Raw genomic sequence first — 21,832 nt, 5'->3', positions numbered from 1 at the left:
CCTCATAATAAGACGATGTGTCATGCACAACTTTCAGACCCTTTTCTCACAGGTCAAATATTAACATGGCATGAACAGGGTCTGTTTTGTGTCCGGTCCATAACTCTGTCATCCATGAAAGGATTTTAATATTACTTTGCACAAATGTTCCCCAAATGGGCCATGATGAGACGACGTGTCATGCGCAAAACCCGGACCCATAGCTCAAAGGTCAAGGTCACAATTAGAGGTCAAACGTCAACGGGGCTTTTTTCCTGTCCGGTTCATAACTCTCCCATCCATGAAGAGATTTTAATATTACTTGGCACAAATGTACCTCATAATAAGACGATGTGCCATGCACAACTTTCAGACCCCTAGTTTAAAGGTCAAGGTCAACTTAGCAGTCAAATGTTAACATGGCATGAACAGGGCCTGTGTCGTGTCCGGTCCATAACTCTGTCATTCATTATGGGATTTTAATATCACTTGGCACTAATGTTTCCCATAATGAGATGACATGTCATGCGCAAAATCCGGACCCCTGGGTGAAAGGTCAAGGTCACAATTGGGGGTCAAAGATCAACAAGGCTTTTTTCCTGTCCGGTCCATAACTCTGCCATCCATGAAAGGATTTTAATATTACTTCGCACAAATGTTCCCCATGATGTGACGACTTGTTATGCGCAACACCCAGACCCCTAGCTTAAAGGTCAAGGTCACACTTTGAGGTTAAAGGTCAATAGGATTTTTTTCCTGTCCGGTATATAACTTTGTCATCCATCAAGAGATTACAATATTACTTGGCATAAATGTTCCCAATGATGAGACAACGTGTAATGCGCAACACCCAGACCCCTAGCTTAAAGGTCAAGGTCACACTTTGAGATCAAAGGTCAGATACAACAATGACTTTGTCCGGTGCATTTCTTCTTTATGCATGGAGGGATTTTGATGTAACTTGGCACAAATGTTCACCACCATGAGACGGATTGCCATGCGCAAGAACCAGGTCCCTACATGTAAGGTCAAGGTCATACTTAGAGGTCAAAGGTTAAATTTAAGAATGACTTTGCCCGGAGCATTTCGACTTCATGCATGGAGGGATTTTGATGTAACTTGGCACAAATGTTCATCACCATGAGGCACTCTTGTTTTTAGAATTACGTCCCTTTGTTTTACTATAAATTTATATTGTTACTCTTTTATTACTGGCTGTAGGGAAAATCGAGACCACTTTTCTGTGGTACAACATCATATATGTTACATCGAATATTTACTATATTGAAATAACTGATATGACAACTTTTTTTTATAATTGGCCAAAAATATTCCATATGAAAACAACTGTAGGTTGTTAAGTATGCAAATTTTAATCCAAGTGTTTTGTTATAACATATTGTATATATAGTACAATATTGTTTATATATCATTGACAGATATCAGCTCATTATGTTTTACTGCAGTAGAGAAAATTAAGTGCCTTCCAGTAGGGGACTTTGTATTGCATGGCAATACTTCATTCACTTGTTGTTTTTTTGTGTTTTTTTTTTTCATTTTTAAAATAGCAGACACAATGTTTACACTCGTGGGTATTTACTTGTGATGATTATGTTGCATGCAAAAATATACATTTCCATAATAGCTCCAGAATAACATGTATGTCGAGAACACATAACGTCGGGATATAGAAAGTTATCTTTCTTTTATCAAATTTTCAAAGCCCAAATTATTTGGGAATTTTGTTTAAGCATTATAATGCTTAAGCAAACTTCTATGATAATGTGTTTCATGTAAAGTTTACCTGAAATAACAAGTGTTTCAAGGAATAAATAATGCGACTGTAATGAAATGATTGTTTTGATAATGAGTTCATGTTTTTCAACATTTAAGCTAAATACAATCTTTCGATCGAAAGACATTTTGTCTTTCGAACGAGAGACAGTGCTTAGACCAAGATACTGTCTCTCAATCTGGGGGAAGTCTCCGACCTGATAATAGCAAGATTAATCACACTAGCTTATCGGAAATTGTAACCAAAACATTTAAAGTAAAAAAAAGGCATAACTTTGTCAAAATTCAAGTCAGAATTTTGGTGATTGTTTTTCCTGGTGTAGACTTTGATAGTAAATAGTTTCAAATCAGTAGCTTTGATAGTAACAGAGATATTTGACTTTATCAAAAACTTTAACCAACGGCGACGCCGACGCCGACGCTGCGGCGAGTACAATAGCTCTACTTTTTCTTCGAAAAGTCGAGCTAAAAATGAAAGGATTTTTGAGCCAAAAATGCAGACAACTCCGCTAAAACTTTTTTGTAGGCTTTGGTGACCTTGTACTTCTCATCTCCGCCAAACCAATCATTTTTTACCTCTCAGCACGGAAAAAAGCATGTATAATTACTGCAGATGGATCTGGCTACAGCTTTAACTGGTAATAGAACATTTATTTGAAAAATCTAAATATGCGTCAGGGTATGGAACAAATATCTAGAAATATGTAAAAAATATGAGACAATCAAAGAACACTTTACGTGTATCCACGGGACACTGGTGCATGCATTTCCACTACAGGCTAACATCACTTAGGACTCTTTTCGTGGGCGCTGCTAATAATTTTTCTAAACACAAATTGTCTCTAAATATAGCATAATTTGTTCTAAACAGCACAACACAGGGTAGAAAAGTGGTGTCTTTCAGCACAGAGCGTCTGTCATCCGTTCTCAGTATTTATCTCTAACACTCAGCCCAGCTTTTTTGTTAACAAAAACTGTAGTTAACTCGCTTTTGCATGCAGTTGGGCGAAGTGTTGGAGAAAAGTACTGCGAACTGGTGACAGAAGCTTTGTGTGGGGGAAGCATTCAGTTCGCTGTTTTCGACGCTCTTTACCTTATGAAAATCCGTCAAGTAATAAGGAAAATATAGCAAAAATATACCTGAATACTGATACGTTTTTTCCATGTATACGCTATCAAAACATCAAGTGGTTTGGCTATACCCTGGTGTATATTTCATGAAACTTTTGTGTAAAATGATTTGTTTGCGTGAGATTGCAAAGAATGACAAGTATTGCCTCAGGCAGATATTTATCAGGTACTTACTTACTGCGTATGGCTTTCGTTGTCTTTACTGCATAAAATGTTTCTCTTTTTTTCAGTCTGAATAACGCATTGTTTATTGTCTATGTATGATTCGTGTCTGTGAAAACAAATCAAGATCCAATCTGATTTTCTTAGGTAGCCACAAATGTTGTTGCCACGAAGAATACCTTAAAACAATTTACAATTATTACAAACTGTAAGTGTTGTTATCACAAATGATACCTAAAAACAATTTACATGACTTGATAAATTGTTATTAAACACTCAAGTTGAAATGGAAATGTGCTACTTCATTCAAAATAATGCGATAGTGTATGCCTCGTTTTGAAAACTTCCGCCGTGGTACGGTGGTCTTATAGGCGTCAGTCTTTGGTATTGCTTTTTTTTTATTTAAGGAAAGAGAACCATGATGGATGTGGTCAAATCAAGGTCCATTACTAAATGTCGGGGTAAATTGACAATATTGGCCATTCTATAATTTTTAGGCCCGTATTTTAATATCCTCAAAATTGTGTAAATACTTCAGTCATCATTAGCTTAGTGAGTAATTAAAACTCTGATGCATTTTGTCTGAATATCACTTATTGTACTTACAAAATTAGTATTTCTTAGTTATTTTAGCTCACCTGTCACATAGTGACAACGTGAGCTTTTGTGATCACCCTTCGTCCGTCGTCTGTGCGTCAGTGCGTCCGTGCGTGCGTGGTTTCATTTATGATTTTATTTTAACCAAACTTGCACACAACTTGTATCACCATAAGAACTTGGTTTTTTTTTAACCGGCCAGATTCCATTATGGGTCCAAGAGTTATGGCCCCTGAAATGGCCAGAATGAGCTGTTTCGACCTTTTCTGCACAATAGCAGCTTCATTTATGGTTTTATTTTAGCCAAACTTGCACACACCTTGTATAACCATAAGATCTCAATTCCTTTCTTGAACTGGCCAGATTCCGTTATGGGTTCCTGAGTGATGGCCTCTGAAAGGGCCAAAATTAGCTATTTTGACCTTGTCTGCACAATAGCAGCTTCATTAATGATTTGAATTTAATCAAACTTGCACAATACTTGTGTCACCATACGATTTCGGTTCCTTTCTTGAACCGGCCAGATACCGGAATGGGTTCCAGAGTTATGGCCCCTGAAAGGGCCAAAATTAGTTATTTTGACCTTGTCTGCACAATAGCAGCTTCATTTATGATTTGTTTTTAACCAAACTTGCACACAACTTGTATCACCACAAGATATTGGTTCCTTTCTTGAACCGGCTAGATCCCATTATGGGTTCTGTAGTTATGGCCCCTGATGGGGGTGGGGGGGGGGGGCTTGTTTTCCCTATATGGCTATATAGAAAACTTTGAAAATCTTCTTCTCAAAAGCTACTGGTCCATTTTCAAAATAATTTTATACAAATGTGCCTTGGATGACCCTCTACCAAATTCCTTGAGATAATTTTGATTCTTCAAAAAACATGGCAGCCCGCAAGAGACACTCATTATCCCTATATGGCCATATAGAAAACTTTAAAATTAAATCTTCTTGTATGAAACTACTGGCCTGAATTGAGATTAATTTTATTTAAAGTTACTTTAAGAATATTTCAACTATATTTTCTCATAATTCTTTTGATTGATCTTTATTATGATCTCTTGACCTTGAACACTTGTCCTTAAGGCAATGATAACAGGTGAGCGATATAGGGCCAGCATGGCCCTCTTGTTTGTTCAAGCAACAACTTTAAACTGTTTCAGCTATTACTTTCGAAACTTTTTAGGCCTACTGGATGAGTAAAGTAGGACAAGAGCCATAGTCCTCACATGCAGTTCGTAAGACATACAGCACGTTTGGGCTCAAGAATTTCCGCTTATATTGTTTCTATAATATTCAGCTTTATCAATCAGATCAACCGGTATTGCTAAATAGGCTATAGGCATGAAATTATAGGCATCATTACCGTTCTCTTTCAGAAATATCTTTTCATCTGGTGCTATAACATAATGGCTAGGCCAAGGCCAGCGATGACTCCATATAGGAACGGGCGGCTTAAGTTATCCTTCTAACTATCGTTCCAGATCTATCAACCGTGTTTGCTGTAAAACTTTTAGACATATCGTTGCACTTCAACACTAGCATCAGAATGATATCAGTCATGGTTTTGTTCTATTCTATTCAATTCTATTTAAGAGAAAGGCGTCACAACTAAGTTGATCGGAATTATACAGGTTATCTTGTAAACAATTTTTGTGGTGAAGAAACTGATCTCAGGCTGACTTAAGTTAGATATTTCATCAGGTTGACAATTTAACTTCTTATCTCTTCTCAATATTACTTTTCCAATCGAAGGCCGACTGCCATTCTATAGCGACTGAATCTGGCGCTGTCACAATATGGACGGAGGACAGACGGACAAACACAACACAACTGCAAATCAGAATAATATCAACTTACCAATTTACAAATTTATTTACAAATGAATGTTATACCATGCATAAATGAATGATAGAAAGAAAGCGAATAAAAATAAAAGAAATTACTGCAGTATCATACTATTTTAGTGACATATACTAAATAAGTAAGCAAACGCCTGTATAGCACATAAAGGTGTAACAATCTAAGAAAATGTTACATCCTCTAAAGTCAAATCCGGACAGTCATGTTTCCATTTTGGCTCATAGTAGTGTCGCTTTCCTTGACTGTTTTATTTCCATCGAAAATTAGAAAAAGATTTGATTCCTCTTTCGAAACACACATGTTAGAGGATTGCACGATAGGTCACCGGAAATGTGTGGTTCACGACACTCCTCATAGATAAATGGCCTTTTTTTGCAAAAAGTAGATCCCTCGCAGGTAAATGACATTTGTTGGTAAATAAATAGCCGGATTCTTTCCAAGTATATGACTACTGGGCTCAAAGGTATATTTCTCCAAGGTATAAGACTTCTGCGTTAAATGTAGTTACTTCTGCTATGTGTGACATCTCTGTTAAAAAATCTAAAAATAGTTAAAAACATGGCAAATATCATGACACATAAAACATCACTGTATGTAACATCATCCTGGTGTACTAGATATCATATGTAGATTCCCAATAAATGAGCGATAATCGAAAGTGCTGATGTTATTTCTGAAAATGTGACAATGTATCACAGTAATAGAACATGTGCTATACTAGCTACATCACTAAGTCCACATCACTATACCTTATCTGATACCGGTTGCCCATATGACCAACGCCCACAAAAGAGATTAGTTATTTTAGGTTTTGGTGGATAAGTATCCCAATTCTAAGAGACCCTCCAGGTGTATTGCACCCATATTCGGGACCTCAGTTTTAAGTCTCTTCCGAAAGACTGTTAGTAATTCTATTTGGCCAGTCCCGGAAATCTAACCCTCAACCTCGAGATTACAAGTCTCGTGCTCTGTCGATCACATTAATACCAACTGTTTTACCTCCTGTGAGTATACAAAATGTAAGTATGGACCCAGCCAGCATGACTATATCGGCCTGATATAGGTATAATGTCGGAATGTCGGCAAAATTTGCCGATGTAGGGCAGAAGTCGGACCGTTGTGTGCCGCAAAATATTGAAATCGATAGATCGACATCAATCAGTGTAACAATTTCGTACGTCGGATTGACATCGGGCCGATAGTGGATTCTCTAATTACACTGATTGATGTCAATCTACCGATTTCAATATTTTGCGGCACTACAACGGTCCGACGTCGGCCCTAAATCGGCATATTTTGCCGACATTATACCTATATCGGGCCGATATAGTCATGCTGGCTGGGAAGCAATTGGCAAATTTCAAATACGCAGCTAGCAGATAAGCAATTGGCAATAAGTAAGTCAGCAATTAGCAAACAGCAAATCAACAATTAGCAAAAGCATTTAGCAATAAGCAAATCAGCAATTAGCAATTAGCAAATTAGCAAATAAGCAAATCAGCAAATAGGCAATTAGCAAATAAGCAGTTGGCAATAGCAAATCAGTGGTTAGCAAATAAGCAATTGGCAATTAGCAATTTTGCATGGCCAAACCAGCATTCCATATGAAAGGAGTAAATTCAGTTTTTATATATTAAGTTAGCAACCCTTTTTCTATTTTCTTTTTTCTATGTACAAAGTTCTTTATGGGAACGTAAGTCTCTGAAAATCTGATATGCATGAAAATGTCGAAAAACGTTATAAAGTAAGTGGATTTTATATGTAATAAGAACAGCCGGATCAGACTGTACGGTATGGTACTGTACGGTATGGTACGGGGAAACTGTATTTGAAAGGCTATTGAAGTAATCGATAATTCAATCACACGTTTTTTTTACCGGCGAGAAGCGAGTGACGAAAGAGAAAATGGTCTTAGATATTGAACTGTTCCGTAAGGATAAAGGAGGAGATCCTGAGAAAATAAGGGAAAATCAAGCGAAACGCTTTAAGGATGTTACTTTGGTGGACAAAGTTATTGAACACGATACGGAATGGAGGAAATGTAAGTAATAGTTGCGATGTATTCGGATGATTTTGGTAGTCGGACAGATGATGCAATAAGAGGAAAGAAAATAATATGCACGGTCACCTATCTGTCTGTGAAATAAAGTCAGCTTCTCTCATGAGTGTTACAGACATATGAATAATGCTAAGCTGCAAAGTAAGCCTTACTCATTTGACTTATTCAGGCTGGTAACATTGCCCGATCGGGCTTTCATCATCATCATCATCTTCAGTGATTGCCTCCCTCCAAATGTAGTATATTCCCAATTGGATAAAATCTATATTACACATGCGCAGCAGGCAGGACTGACTTCTTTCAAATAAAAGTTCCTCTTTGTACAGTGTGTTAAAAATTAATAAAAACTTATCTAAGAAACTAGTAGGTGTGTTTGTTGGCCAGGACCAGTTGGAAACCTTCCACAGTTGTCTGGGCAACAGCAGTTTGAGGCAGCTTGTTCCAAAGCATGATGGTGGAAGGGAAGAAGCTGTTTTGATAGATGTTTGTCATACCTGTCAAGTTTCCAGAATATGAAAGAGTGAGATTTGTGCGAGTCGTCGCGAAGGGTGAGCGCGTGTGCGGGAGGGTGTTCCCCTCCCCCCCAAGAATTTTTTTTAAAAATATACATGAAAATATACATTCTGGTGCTTTCTGACGCCATTAATATGAATTTCAGTAAATGCCTTACTTTAACACATTCTATATGGAAAACACATGATTTTTTTTGTTTGATTTTATTTCATGAAAGATCTACAAGAAAATTTAGTTTTCTAAAAACCAAATAAAAAAAAATAATGTGATTTTGTCAGTGAAACTGATTTTATTGCAGCCGTGATATAAAATGTATCTATGAACCTCAATGTTTAATACAAAAACGTCTCACTGATCTACATATTCTACTTTCGATTTGAAATGTACTTTCGGTTTGAACCTGCACCGGAAAAACGGTTGTGCATACAACTTATTTCCTACGTAGCTTGCAGAAAGCAAAACTAGGTCCATTGTCTGCTTTTCTAAGCCAAGGAAATTCCAGTTCCCACGCGTTGTTATATTTTGACGAATAATTCTTATTTCTTTCTGGCATCTTCATGTTTTTTTTAGTGTCGGTCAAGGTCAAGTGCGCGAATGGTTCTAATATTTTTCTGACAATGCAACGTCCATGAATAGCATAAACAGTGACCAGTCAGTCAATATCGATGATTTACGTAATTGGCTCGTAGTCATACGGAAATTAACGCATCAATTTGATTGGTACAATCTCTCTGGAAGCTTCGGTTAAAGCAAAAACTGGCCAGAACCAGTTTCGGCAGGTCCGTTACGTAATCAGTACATTGAAAATGACACTTGACATGTGTTTTCTGTTTATTGTTGTCTCATCCTGTCTTAAAATAATGATGCCAGATGGCAAATAAGAGAAAATAAGTGGTCCACAAATTTTTTGGTCTGATTTTTAGCTCACCTGAGCACGAAGAGCTCAAAGGTGAGCTTTAGTGATCACCCTGTGTCTGTCGTCCGTCCGTCCATCGTCAACAGTTTGACTGTTAACACTCTAGAGGTCACATTTTTGGCCCAATCTTAATGAAACTTAGTCAGAATGTTACCCTTAATAAAATCTTGGACGAGTTCGATATTGGGTCACCTGGGGTCAAAAACTAGGTCACCAGGTCAAATCAAAGGAAAAGCTTGTTAACACTCTAGAGGTCACAATTTTGGCCCAATCTCAATGAAACTTGGTCAGAATGTTATCCTTAATAAAGTCTTGGACAAATTTCATATTGGGTCATCTGGGGTCAAAAACTAGGTCACCAAGTCAAATCAAAGGAAAAGCTTGTTAACACCGTAGAGGCCGCATTTATGACTATATCTTCATGAAACTTGGTCAGAATATTAATATTGATGATCTGAAGGTCCAGTTTGAATCTGGGTCATGTAAGATTAAAAACTAGGTCACCCAGTCAAATCAAAGGAAAAGCTAGTTAACACTGTAGAGGCCAAATTTATGACCATATCTTAATGATACTTGGTCAGAATGTTAATCTTGATGATCTTTAGGTCAAGTTTAAATCTGGGTTAGCTGGGATCAAAAACTAGGTCACTAGGTCAAATCAAAGGAAAAGCTTGTTAACTCTCTAGAGGCCACATTTATGAATGTATCTTCATGAAACTTAGTCAGAATGTTAAACTTGATGATCATTAGGTCAAGTTCAAAACTGGGGCATGTTGGGTCAAAAATAAGGTCACAGGGTCAAATCAAAGGAAAGTTTTTAACACTCTAGAGGCCACATTTTTGACTTTATCTTCATGAAACTTAGTCAGAATGTTAAACTTGATGATCTTTAGGTCAAGTTCAAATCTGGGTCATGTTGGGTCAAAAACTAGGTCAAGGGGTCAAATCAAAGGAAAAGCTGGTTAACACCTTAGAGGCCACATTTATGACCATATCTTAATGAAACTTGGTCAGAATGTTAATCTTGATGATCTTTAGGTCAATAGGTCAGGTGAGCGATACAGGGCCTTCATGGCCCTCTTGTTTTAGAAAGCGTAAGAAAATGCTCCAAATTCGTTAAGTTGTGATCAAACCTTGAATTCGTGAGAATCACGATTCAAGCGTCAGATTTGACAGGTATGATGTTTGTTCTTGCTCGAATTTGGCAGTAACGCTGGTTATGGCCTCTGGTGGTCTTGGCCTCAACGAAGTGATGGGTCAGGAGTTACGTTGATAAGGTTGTTCCTGATCTTGTAGAACATAGTAGTCCTTGAGGAGTTGTGTCGATCTTGTAGGGTGTCCCACCTCAGTTCACTGAGCATGTTGGTGAGGCTGCTAGTTTGGGTATAGTTGTTCTTTACAAATCTAGCAGCTCTCCGTTGGACCATCTCAGGTTGGTTGATTTGACTTCCGGAGTGAGGGGACCACACTGATGAGGCATACTCTAAAGTTGGACGGACATAGGTTTTGAACGCATTGGCCTTAGCACTCTGGAGGCTTGAACGGATGTTTCTCTTGATGAAGGACATGGTGGAATTTGCCTTTTTAGTGATGTTGTCAATGTGCTTTTTCCAGGAGAGGTCATTTGATATGGTGACACCAAGATATTTTGCGTTGTTGGTAATTTTCAATTGAATGCCGTGAATGCTGTAGGGGGTGATTACAGGTTGTCTTTTTGTGGTGGTGTGTATAACTTCACATTTGTCAGGGTTGAATGCCATCTGCCAATCCTGCTCCCATGATGCAAGGTTGTCAAGGTCTTTTTGCAGCTGGTGTGTATCATTCTTGGTGTTGATGATCCTGTAAAGAAGGCAGTCATCAGCAAACAATCAAGCTGTGGACTTAACTTTGGATGGAAGATCATTAATGTAAACCAGGAAGAGAAGAGGGCCAAGAACACTGCCCTGGGGAACACCGGAAGTGACTGAGGAGGTAGCTGAATTGGAGCCCTCTAGGACAACCTGCTGGGTTCTTGATGACAAAAAGTCTTCAATCCATGAGTAAATGTTTCCCCGGACACCGTAGTGATCTAGTTTCTGTAATAGGCGCGAGTGTGGAACTTTGTCGAAGGCTTTGGAGAAATCAAGAAGGACGGCATCAATCTGATGGTTATTGTCCAGTTCTTTTGCGAGATCATTGATGGTGGTGATAAGTTGGGTGTCACAGGAACGCCGTTTGCGAAAACCATGTTGGCTGTCTGTGAGGATATGGTGTATGTCAAAATGGTACATGATGTTGCTGTGAATGATGTGTTCAAGAACTTTACAAGATACAGAAGTTAAAGAGATTGGTCGGTAGTTTGGGGGAGAAAAACAGAAAAACTAGTATTTCTTGAAAAATAACGAAGATATTTCTGTCAAACTTGGTCCATTTATTAAGCATTACATATGATATGATTTAAATTTAAATATATTGGTTGCCTTTAGTTTTGGTAGAATTATTTACCCTTTTCAGATTTTTATGACGCATAATTTTTGAAGTCCAAAAGAAATATGTTCTGAAAGACTACTAAGTTTAAAACAAAAAAGGGTTCAATGGCTTTCTAATGCTCTAAATTATTGCTCTAGTACATGAATGTATACATTTTACTGTGCTTTCACTTACATCATTATAGAAAAATGTTAGTTGTAAAAAAATGTTCATACATCTGCACTTGTAACGAAGTATTAACCCAAAATATATAGAATAAAGGTATTGGCGCACAAGTTTGGAGCAATAGAAAGCCATCAATTTGAACCCTTTTCTGTTTTAAACATTGCATTAAAACATAATTTTTTGGACTTTAAAAATTATGCATCCTGAAAATCAGAAAAAAGGGAAATAATTCTAACAAAACTGAAGGCAACAAAGTTATTTCTATATTAATATGCATCATATGTTATGCTTAATAAATAGACCAAGTTTGAAAGAAATATCTTCTGACATTATTTTTCAAGAAATATTAGTTTTTATGCCGAAAGCCTGATCGGGTAATGTTACCAGCCTGTTATTGGGATGGCTTGTTTTATGATCTGGTATTCTGTAGTTGTCATCCCTCTTAGCCTTACCAATATCTGCATTTAGCTGTTAGGAAAACGAAGACATTAGAAAATATAAAAAAAGTCATAATATACTGGTCAGACATACTTGCTTTAATAAATTATACATTAATATTCATGTAGAAACTTCAAATGGGTTGAATTTAATTCATTTTTTTAAGTAACAGACTTAAATCTTCGAAAATATGATGTGACACAGACAGGACAGGTGCGAGGAGATACCCTGACACCGGTTTCAGTAAACAGTAAACTGCCGATGACACTAAATTGCAGAAATAAAACACAAACTATACATAAATAAAATGTCAGCGTAGCAAGTTTATGCTTTAATGTCAACATAAATTCATTATTATCTGAGATGTAAGCATTACAAATACTTTGTACATGTACCAGAAAACGTTCCCAACGGATTTCATTGGGGATTTCCTAACAGAAATATGCAGAATAAGTTTGGACGTGACGGAGATGGCGACAGTCAAAAGTTATCAAGCGGTCCCGAAATGTCCTTTAATTTGGACTACTGCAAAGTGAGCTGGAGAAGATAAGAATCCGGGCCTAGAGGTCCGGTTACCGGACCCAATAGTCCAAATAATAGGACGTTTCAGGATAGCAAGAGATTCAAAGCCAGCGACTTTAACCACTCGGCCACGTAGGCCCCTGAAATATGTTGTGAACAGGTGCCAGGGTTAAATTGAAATACCAGTATCTACCCCGACACCAATTTTAATTTCTGAAGAAGTTTTTAGTAACTATTACGAATATCTTAGTATGCAGGATCAATAATAGCTAGAGTCTTGATATTTGGCGTGTGGGAGTTGTACTGTCTACCGTAATCGTTCAGATTATTACCCTAGGTTCAAAAATTTGTGTGACATGTATATAATATAGGCTACCATAGAAGAAACTAATTCTGTACTTGTACCATTACGTTATACAAACACACTTGAAGCCTGGTACACAGGTGAGAGATTTAGGGTCAGTGACACTCTTGTTTTCTTAACATCCCAGTGTTGACATCTATTCATATTTTATTATCATTTATATATAGAATAAAATGTCTGAAGATTTGTGTCAGCAGGTTTTTGTTATAACTCGGATCATTCTTTCATTTATTCTTTTTTACAGATTATATTGATACTTTACTACTGTTTATCATAGTCGGTTGTAAAAGCATGTAAGAGTATTTTGTTCATTTGTTGTAGTTTTGCTACATGAAATAACTCTTAAGTCTTATCCCATTTTGGTCATTTTAACTTCAAAAATGAAATCAATTCAAGAAAACGTGAAATTTGGTCCTAATATTTACTCATTCATGCTTTATACATGTAGTGAAATAGAAATACACAGTTTCAGTTCATACAGTCTGTTTCAGAGAGCTTTATACACTTGGAATTCAGATGAATGAGCTGAACATATCCCATATTGAAACCTAATACAGGGATTTAAACTAGCTATTTTTATTTAGGGGCCCAGACTGTCAAAAATAGATGTTTAACATTAGGTATATGGGCATTTTCTCCAGCAATTTAGGGACCCAGCCCAAAATCTAGGGGCCATAGGCCACTGGGCCGCAGCTAATTTATATCCCGTTAATAAAAAAATTTCAAAATTGTAGTGATAGTAAGTTTCTAGGCCACATGTAATAGTCTTGCTTTCGGGTTAACTCTTTAGTGATATGTTTGAATTATCTAGGGTTTAATCCTTGTAAGAGACCTTTGTATTTTCTCACTATATTTACTTTAATGGTGGCTGAGATGTTCTACTTACTCGTGCGGAGGGCTAAGGAGCTTTGAAAAAAATAAAGGGAGAGAAGTGCAGTGACATTTTCAATATTCCATTAGCACTGTGGGGAATCACATGATCAAAATAATCTCTAAACCAAAATAAATTTATGAATAATATGGGTTAATATTGAAGCAACTTTTAAATCTAAAATATAGCCTATTATATGGCAACATAGATGTATCCTAAAACTAGAAAGATTTCAATCACAGTCACCTTCTGATTATCTGGAACACTTCAAGTACATTGTAACTGAAAATTCTTATTTTCCTTAGTGTTTGTAATTACAGGAATTCTATCATTGTTGTCAGCTACATAATAATTTAACAATTTTCATTAGTCATAATATTGTTAGGCTATGTTTAAATTTCATATATCTTATCATGGTAGGAAATTTATTCACGTTCTTCAAAATATAACTTTGGTTTAGAGATTATTTTGATCATGTGATTCCCCACTGATTAGGCCAGATGACCCATGAAGACTCAATACTTGATATATTGCAAGACAGTGCACAATATGCACATAAATTTGAGTGCTTAGGTTTAGAATGCATTGCGTGTTAATATACTAACTGCATGATAATATCAATACAGTATTGAATTACAAATCCTTGGGGTTTTTTTACAAACCACAGTATATTGTATGACAAATATTAAGGCAATTTATGTATGAAGTGTATTTTTGTAAATAGTTTGTTTCAAGTATTGGATCAAGTTATTATGGCAAAGTCCAAAAACATAAATGATAATTGATACACATAAGTAACCCTTATCATGCTGGACATGATTGATTATGCCTTTGCGACCAGTGTAGATCATGATCAGCCTGCACATCCATGCAGTCTGATCATGATCTGTACTGCTCGCCATTCAGTCGGTATTTATTTGGTAATCACCCATTTTAACAGTTAATGGTACTGTCTAAATTGAAGCTGGACAAGTTTGCTATAGAAATTTAGTAGGGTAAGTGGTTTGAATAAACAGAATAGTCAGTAAGTCTGAACTTATGTTATATTTATGTTCTCCTCAAAGTGAGATCAGGACATACATGTGCTCTGCATATTCAAAATGATAAATGTATTATGAGCAAAACATTAATATTGAAACACTTCTTATGTTATCAATGCCTATAAGTATTACAGACATTACAATCAGTATATAACTTTTCGAAGTTGAAAGGCTCTGCTGACAAATTTTAGGATGCTATGATATAACAGTTGTGACAAAACAAATGAGTCGCACAACGAGAAAACCAACATAGTGCGTTTGCGACCAGCATGGATCCAGACCAGCCTGCGCATCCATGCTTTTCACTAATGGTTTCTCTCTAATTGCAATAGACTTTGAAAGCAGACAGCATGGATCTTGACCAGGCTGCGCGGATGTGCAGGCTGGTCTGGATCCATGCTGGACGCAAAAGTTGGTTTTCTCATGGTGTGGCTCAAATAGTGATTTTGTTACATGTTATTGTTTTACTATCAGACTTCTTTGTTTAAATAAATAGGGAAAACAAGGTTGTGTTAAAATTAACAGTCACATTATTAAATGGCTTATGATATATTTTAGTAATATGCACACTGTCTGAAAGTATGCGACCCATTTCTCAAACAGCAATTTTGGTAGACATTCTGTTTATTGACTCAACTGATTTTCCTGCATATTACTTTCAGACTTCTTTGTTTAATAGGGAAACAAGCTGAATTGGTATAAAATGGACAGTAGAATTACAAAAATTAACAATAAATTATTGTCAAATAATCACAATTCAGAATGTTTCTGAATCAAAGTTACTATCTTAAAAAGAGTTGAAAATGTGAAACAAGATGGTAGAATAAATTGTTACAAAATAAAAAGGCATAATAAAATACATATCGGACATGAAGTGTGTCCACTTAATTTTGAATGATGTATATCAGTGAAAAGTTTCTTTTGAATTTGTCACTGTTTTATATATTTGAACTAAAATTTCTGAGTGTTTAGAAATTTGTATGCAGTCTAGCATAACAAGACCCTGTGTCAATATTTATAACTTTTATTACAGGTAGATACAGGGCTGATCTGCTGAATAAGTTAAAGAATGTCTGCAGCAAGGCTGTTGGAGAGAAGATGAAGGTAACTAATTGCACCATTGTTTTCAGTGAATCTGGTAATGCTGTGTTCATTTTTCATGCTATTTTTTTACAGTAATACAGTTCATATATTAATTTCTTATTTCTGTTTTAGCAACCCGCCCGCTTAGCTCAGTAGGGAGAGCGCAGATCTAAAGATCGCGGGGTTGTGAGTTCGATCCCTGGATGGGGCGTGTGTTCTCTGTGATGATTTGAAAAAAAACATTGTGTCTGAAATCATTCAACCTCTACTTCGTGGAATTAAAGATATTGAAAAATTTAGATAAAACACATGAAAAAACATGCATTATTGTTGCTAATATATGCGTAATATTCATAATGTTTACAGAAGAAGGAGCCTGTAGGTGAAGACGAGCCTCTGCCAGAAGGTCTGCAGGATGATCTGGAAAATGTCAACCAAGAAAAGTTAGCAGTAAGTATGCACCATGTATGACTTAACAGCATACCAGACTAAAGTCTAGGTTAGTTTTGTGTAGCTTCCCATTATGTCTGGTCTGTGTATCAGCCTTGCTTTGTTACAAAAGAGGAAATGCTATGAAGAAAAAATGTAGTTCCATGAAAGAGACTATGATGGAAAGAGAACACAGTTGGAATAAGTACCAATGATAACTCAAGGCAAACAACAGAAACATGGCAAAAAATGCTTGTAAAATGATAAATAGAAAAGTAAAAAATTAGTTCTAGCCAGCATGGAGAAGTTCCTCCATGGTTCATACCCAGTGTCAGGATACTGGTTATATGACCCAGGGAAGTGCCTATGCCTTTAGTATCTTGAACAATGGTTTGGGTCCAATCGCTTAGGTGACTATGTCTTAGACTAGCTGACAAACGATGTAGAATGTCCTTTGTTAAAACGTAGAGCTGCTGAGACCAAATATCTCATAAATAGAATTTTCCTCTGGCTATCTTGCCTAAATGATTCGTGTACCAATGATTCTTAAATGATTTCTATTATGAGCTAGACAATTTCAGGGATCAGGCAAATCACTAAATGTTTCAAACTAACAATCTTCAATTTAAAAATGATTAGCTCAAACTCCTATAGGCTGGAGACTCTATACTTGACTGGTCTTTTTGTTGAAGTTCCCGACAGACAATATCTTTGAATCAACAATATACGAGTCCTATCGCATAGATACTCGGCCTCTGTCCTCTCAAACTCTATATGATTGCCCTGACTCCTGGATGCTCAGCGCCTATATGCTATCACATGTAGCATTCAACTACCATATAGGTATATCCCCGATGCCTTGGCTGTACTTCGCCAATAACGCTGAACAGTCTATAAGCTGGAACTCTCCTACTATCTCAGTAGATTACCAAACTTTGGGTCTCTGTCTCAGCTTCCCGTTGCTCAGCCTATATATGCTGTCGTCTATAGCATTCAATTACCTTTAAGGTAAAACTCCTATGCGCTGGCCCTATAGCTCGAAACCTTATCGAAATTTTGCTACTCTTCTTTAGTCTAAGAACTTCCAAAGTCTTCTTTTTAATAATTTTTCAGCCCTGACAGGGTAAGTGCAATAGTCTCCTTCTCAAGGTACTAGGATAAATTATTAGTTGAATCCTCGATGTGTCTTCTTCAACCTCTGGAAACCGAATGAGCTCTCTTGTTGTTGTTGTAGTTGAGTTTATTTATACTCGCTGCCGGGAGTCCCATATGAGCGAGAATATTCGCGCCTTCACTGTCCATCATAGAGCGTCAGCGGGCGTCTTGTCATGCTGTCTCTCGTAGTCCCTTGCGGAGTACCAATCTCAGCGTTCAGCATGGAAGATGACAATACAAGCTGAGGAGGTAAACGATCCTTTTTAGGGCCACTGCCCTCGCACTTTGTTGTGACTCTACCGGCTGTCCTCAATATATTTATGATCACTTCCGGTAGAACCCCATGCCTGCTCCATGACGTGCACGCGGCGAGAGCTCAGGAGCAGTTGAGCTCTCTGTCATCCATCTACCTATTTATACCCCAGCAGACGTGCTATTTTTAGAACTTGTTTCTGATTGGTCCAAATTTAAATATAACGTTTTACAACGAGTACTTGCTCTATCAAATATCTGGTTCCCTTTAACTTTTGTATATGACATAATGTGCGAAGCTGGGACCCAGCTATCCATATAATGAACCCAAATCAACCATAAATGACCCAAAATTCTATTAATAACAGCAATTCAACAAAAATTATAACAATGGCAACATGAAAAGGGAGTCAAGCACTATCTGTGCTTATGTGTTACGTTATCAATATGTTAAATATACAAATTATTCTGACACCCAGTCAGATCAAAACCAGTTCTAGAATGGGACTTGATAAATGCTTGATAACCAAAGGAACCCAGATTGACTGTGGAAGTGGATTCAGTGCAGATTCATTGTAGTTTACAACCTTATCTTTCCATTTGAGTTGATCATGTTGGCACCATTTTTGTTTCTGTGAAAAATGTGAAAAAATTGGCAGTCATGAAAATTCACATATTAAAACAGTCTGAATCTGAAGATGTTTTGAAAATGTAGTTTGCTGAAGGTGCAAACTTTTAATAGGGAACATATTGTTGATTAGTTGATACGTTACATTTTACAGAATTTCTGTATTTTCGATATTTCAGTCTCTGACAGTGACCCAGATCAAGAAACTTCGGGTGTACATAGATGAACAAGCCAAGCAGAACGATGCTGATCTTATAAAGCATGAGACACAGAGGAATGAGGCTCTGAAGGAGATGGGAAATTTTCTTCATGAATCCTGCATCATTTCAAATGATGAGGTATAGTTTTCTGCATTGCTTTGATACTTTTGTATCACCTAAATTTTGATTTTATGAATTTGTTCAATAGCCTGAGTAACATTGTCATTACTGGCATCAGTAAACAATTTAATGCAACAACACACATTAGAATGACATCATACACCAGTTCAGAAGTCAGTGTAGAAAAATATTGATGTTTCTGGTTCCACGGTAACTTAAGCAAGAGTAAAAATGAGTATGTAATTGGGTTTTAAATCCTTAAAGCTTTCTGCAAGCATAGTTTTGATGAATCTAAAATTGTCTTTAACTAGCAGTGTACATATAAACAACTGACTGATTTTCAGGATGAGAATGGTTTAGAAAGGATGTATGGTGATTGTGAAACACGGAAGAAGTACTCTCATGTAGACCTTATAGTTATGATTGATGGTGTGGATGACACCAGAGGATCAGCTGTTGCTGGTGGTAGGGGCTACTATCTAAAGGTAATTCACAGTCGCTCTTATATGTTTTTGTTTATGGTTGTTGAAATGGATGGATTATTACCTGAATATTAAACAGAAGCAAAATCAGTAAAAGTTCAGTGTACGTAGTTATAGGCTTTTGAGTATGTAATGTGATGTGATTAATATTCGTGCAATGTAGATTTTAGTGAAACTTCTCAAAACTGTAAATAAACACATGGCCTATAATATGGTGAAATAAAATGTACAGGTCCGTCTTTGTTTTTAGCTCACCTGTCACAAAGTGACAAGGTGAGCTTTTGTGATCGCGCGGTGTCCGTCGTCCGTCCGTCCGTGCGTCCGTGCGTGCGTGCGTGCGTCCGTAAACTTTTGCTTGTGACCACTCTAGAGGTCACATTTTTCATGGGATCTTTATGAAAGTTGGTCAGAATGTACATCTTGATGATATCTAGGTCAAGTTCGAAACTGGGTCACGTGCCTTCAAAAACTAGGTCAGTAGGTCTAAAAATAGAAAAACCTTGTGATCTCTCTAGAGGCCATATATTTCATAAGATCTTCATGAAAATTGGTCAGAATGTTCACCTTGATGATATCTAGGTCAAGTTCGAAACTGGGTCACATGGGTTCAAAAACTAGGTCAGTAGGTCTAAAAATAGAAAAACCTTGTGACCTCTCTAGAGGCCATATTTTTCATGAGATCTTCATGAATATTGGTCAGAATGTTTACCTTGATGATATCTAGGTCAAGTTCGAAACTGGGTCACGTAGGGTCAAAAACTAGGTCAGTAGGTCTAAAAATAGAAAAACGTTGTGACCTCTCTAGAGGCCATATTTCTCAATGGATCTTCATGAAAATTGGTCAGAATGTTCACCTTGGTGATATCTAGGTCAAGTTCAAAACTGGGTCACGTGGGGTTAAAAACTAGGTCAGTAGGTCTAAAAATAGGAAAACCTTGTGACCTCTCTATAGGCGATATTTTTCAATGGATCTTCATGAAAATTGGTCAGAGTGTTCACCTTAATGATATCTAGGTCAAGTTCGAAACTGGGTCATGTAGGGTCAAAAACTAGGTCAGTAGATCTAAAAATAGAAAAACCTTGTGACCTCTCTAGAGGCCATATTTTTCAATGGATCTTCATGAAAATTGGTCAGAATGTTCACCTTGATGATATCTAGGTCAAGTTCGAAACTGGGTCATGTGCGGTCAAAAACTAGGTCAGTAGGTCTAAAAATAGGAAAACCTTGTGACCTCTCTATAGGCGATATTTTTCAATGGATCTTCATGAAAATTGGTCAGAGTGTTTACCGTGAAGATATCTAGGTCAAATTCGAAACTGGGTCACGTGGGGTTAAAAACTAGGTCAGTAGATCTAAAAATAGAAAAACCTTGTGACCTCTCTAGAGGCCATATTTTTCATGAGATCTTCATGATTATTGGTCAGAGTGTTCACCTTGATGATATCTAAGTCAAGTTCGAAACTGGGTCACGTGGGGTTAAAAACTAGGTCAGTAGGTCTAAAAATAGAAGAAACCTTGTGACCTCTCTAGAGGCCATATTTCTCAACGGATCTTCATGAAAATTGGTGAGAATGTTCAGCTTGATGATATCTAGGTCAGGTTTGTAGCTGGGTCATGTGCGGTCAAAAACTAGGTCAGTAGGTCGAAAAATAGAAAAACCTTGTGACCTCTCTAGAGGCCATATTTTTCACGAGATCTTCATGAAAATTGGCGAGAATGTTCACCTTGATGATATCTAGGTCAAGTTTAAAAGTGGGTCACGTGCCTTCAAAAACTAGGCCATTAGGTCAAATAATAGAAAAACCTTGTGGCCTCTCTAGAGGCCATATTTTTCAATGGATCTTCATGAAAATTGGTCAGAATTTTTTATCTTGATGATATCTAGGTCACATGAGCTCAAAAACTAGGTCACTATGTCAAATAATAGAAATAATGATGTCATACTCAGTTCAACACTGGGTCATGTGGGGATAGGTGAGCGATTCAGGACCAACATGGTCCTCTTGTTGAAATATTTGTCCATGATTACGGAGATCCTTACATTTTATGGTATTTTAAGACATATTTTGCGGAATTATTTAACACTTCAGATGTTTTAATATCGTAACTTTAGAAACATTGCTGTTGTAATCAATTTACTCACAGGTTGCCATTAATTCATAAAATGATTTTCATCTACGTACGCTGAATCCAGGCTTCATTTTATGTTATCCAGATAAATGATGCTATGCCATTACTTCCGCTTAATCAGACATGCAGAACTACTTCAGCATGACTGTCAGTGAAGGAACTTGAAATACTGGTACCACTGGCAACTGACAATGTTATTTGACTGTTTCAGGGTCCTGCAGTATTTCTAGAGCAAGCACTAATCAACCTGGCCATGCAGTCATTGTTTACTCAGGGATATACCCCATTGTATACCCCATTTTTTATGAGGAAAGAGGTCATGCAGGAAGTTGCTCAACTCTCCCAGTTTGATGAGGAACTCTATAAGGTATTATACTTAATTAATTACTGGATCATTACCTTAGGATAGTTTTTTTGTCCCAATACACAGGGACCCCATTATAACACTGTCGTCGGGGTCCAAGGTTC

The 21,832-nt window shown here is 37.0% G+C and overlaps 1 protein-coding gene across 2 annotated transcripts in view; it reads left to right on the top strand.

Annotated features, from left to right (window-relative positions):
- LOC123528893 (serine--tRNA ligase, cytoplasmic-like) overlaps positions 1 to 21,832 on the top strand; it is a 35,196-nt gene that overhangs the window by 3,907 nt on the left and 9,457 nt on the right. The window contains exons 1-6 of one of the 2 annotated variants that reach the window (XM_045308959.2): positions 7,391 to 7,568; positions 15,918 to 15,988; positions 16,334 to 16,417; positions 18,611 to 18,769; positions 19,096 to 19,236; positions 21,576 to 21,731. In XM_045308959.2, coding sequence (XP_045164894.2) covers positions 7,433 to 7,568; positions 15,918 to 15,988; positions 16,334 to 16,417; positions 18,611 to 18,769; positions 19,096 to 19,236; positions 21,576 to 21,731 — 747 coding nt within the window. In that variant the 5' untranslated portion in view covers positions 7,391 to 7,432. Of the gene's footprint in view, positions 1 to 7,390; positions 7,569 to 15,917; positions 15,989 to 16,333; positions 16,418 to 18,610; positions 18,770 to 19,095; positions 19,237 to 21,575; positions 21,732 to 21,832 lie in introns of those variants that run through there. The other variant, XM_045308960.2, reaches the window with a different exon arrangement.

This window comes from Mercenaria mercenaria, chromosome 13 (genome assembly GCF_021730395.1).
Source record: "Mercenaria mercenaria strain notata chromosome 13, MADL_Memer_1, whole genome shotgun sequence".
NCBI classification, from domain to species: Eukaryota; Metazoa; Mollusca; class Bivalvia; order Venerida; family Veneridae; genus Mercenaria; species Mercenaria mercenaria.
This window is presented reverse-complemented; position numbering and strand designations above follow the sequence as displayed.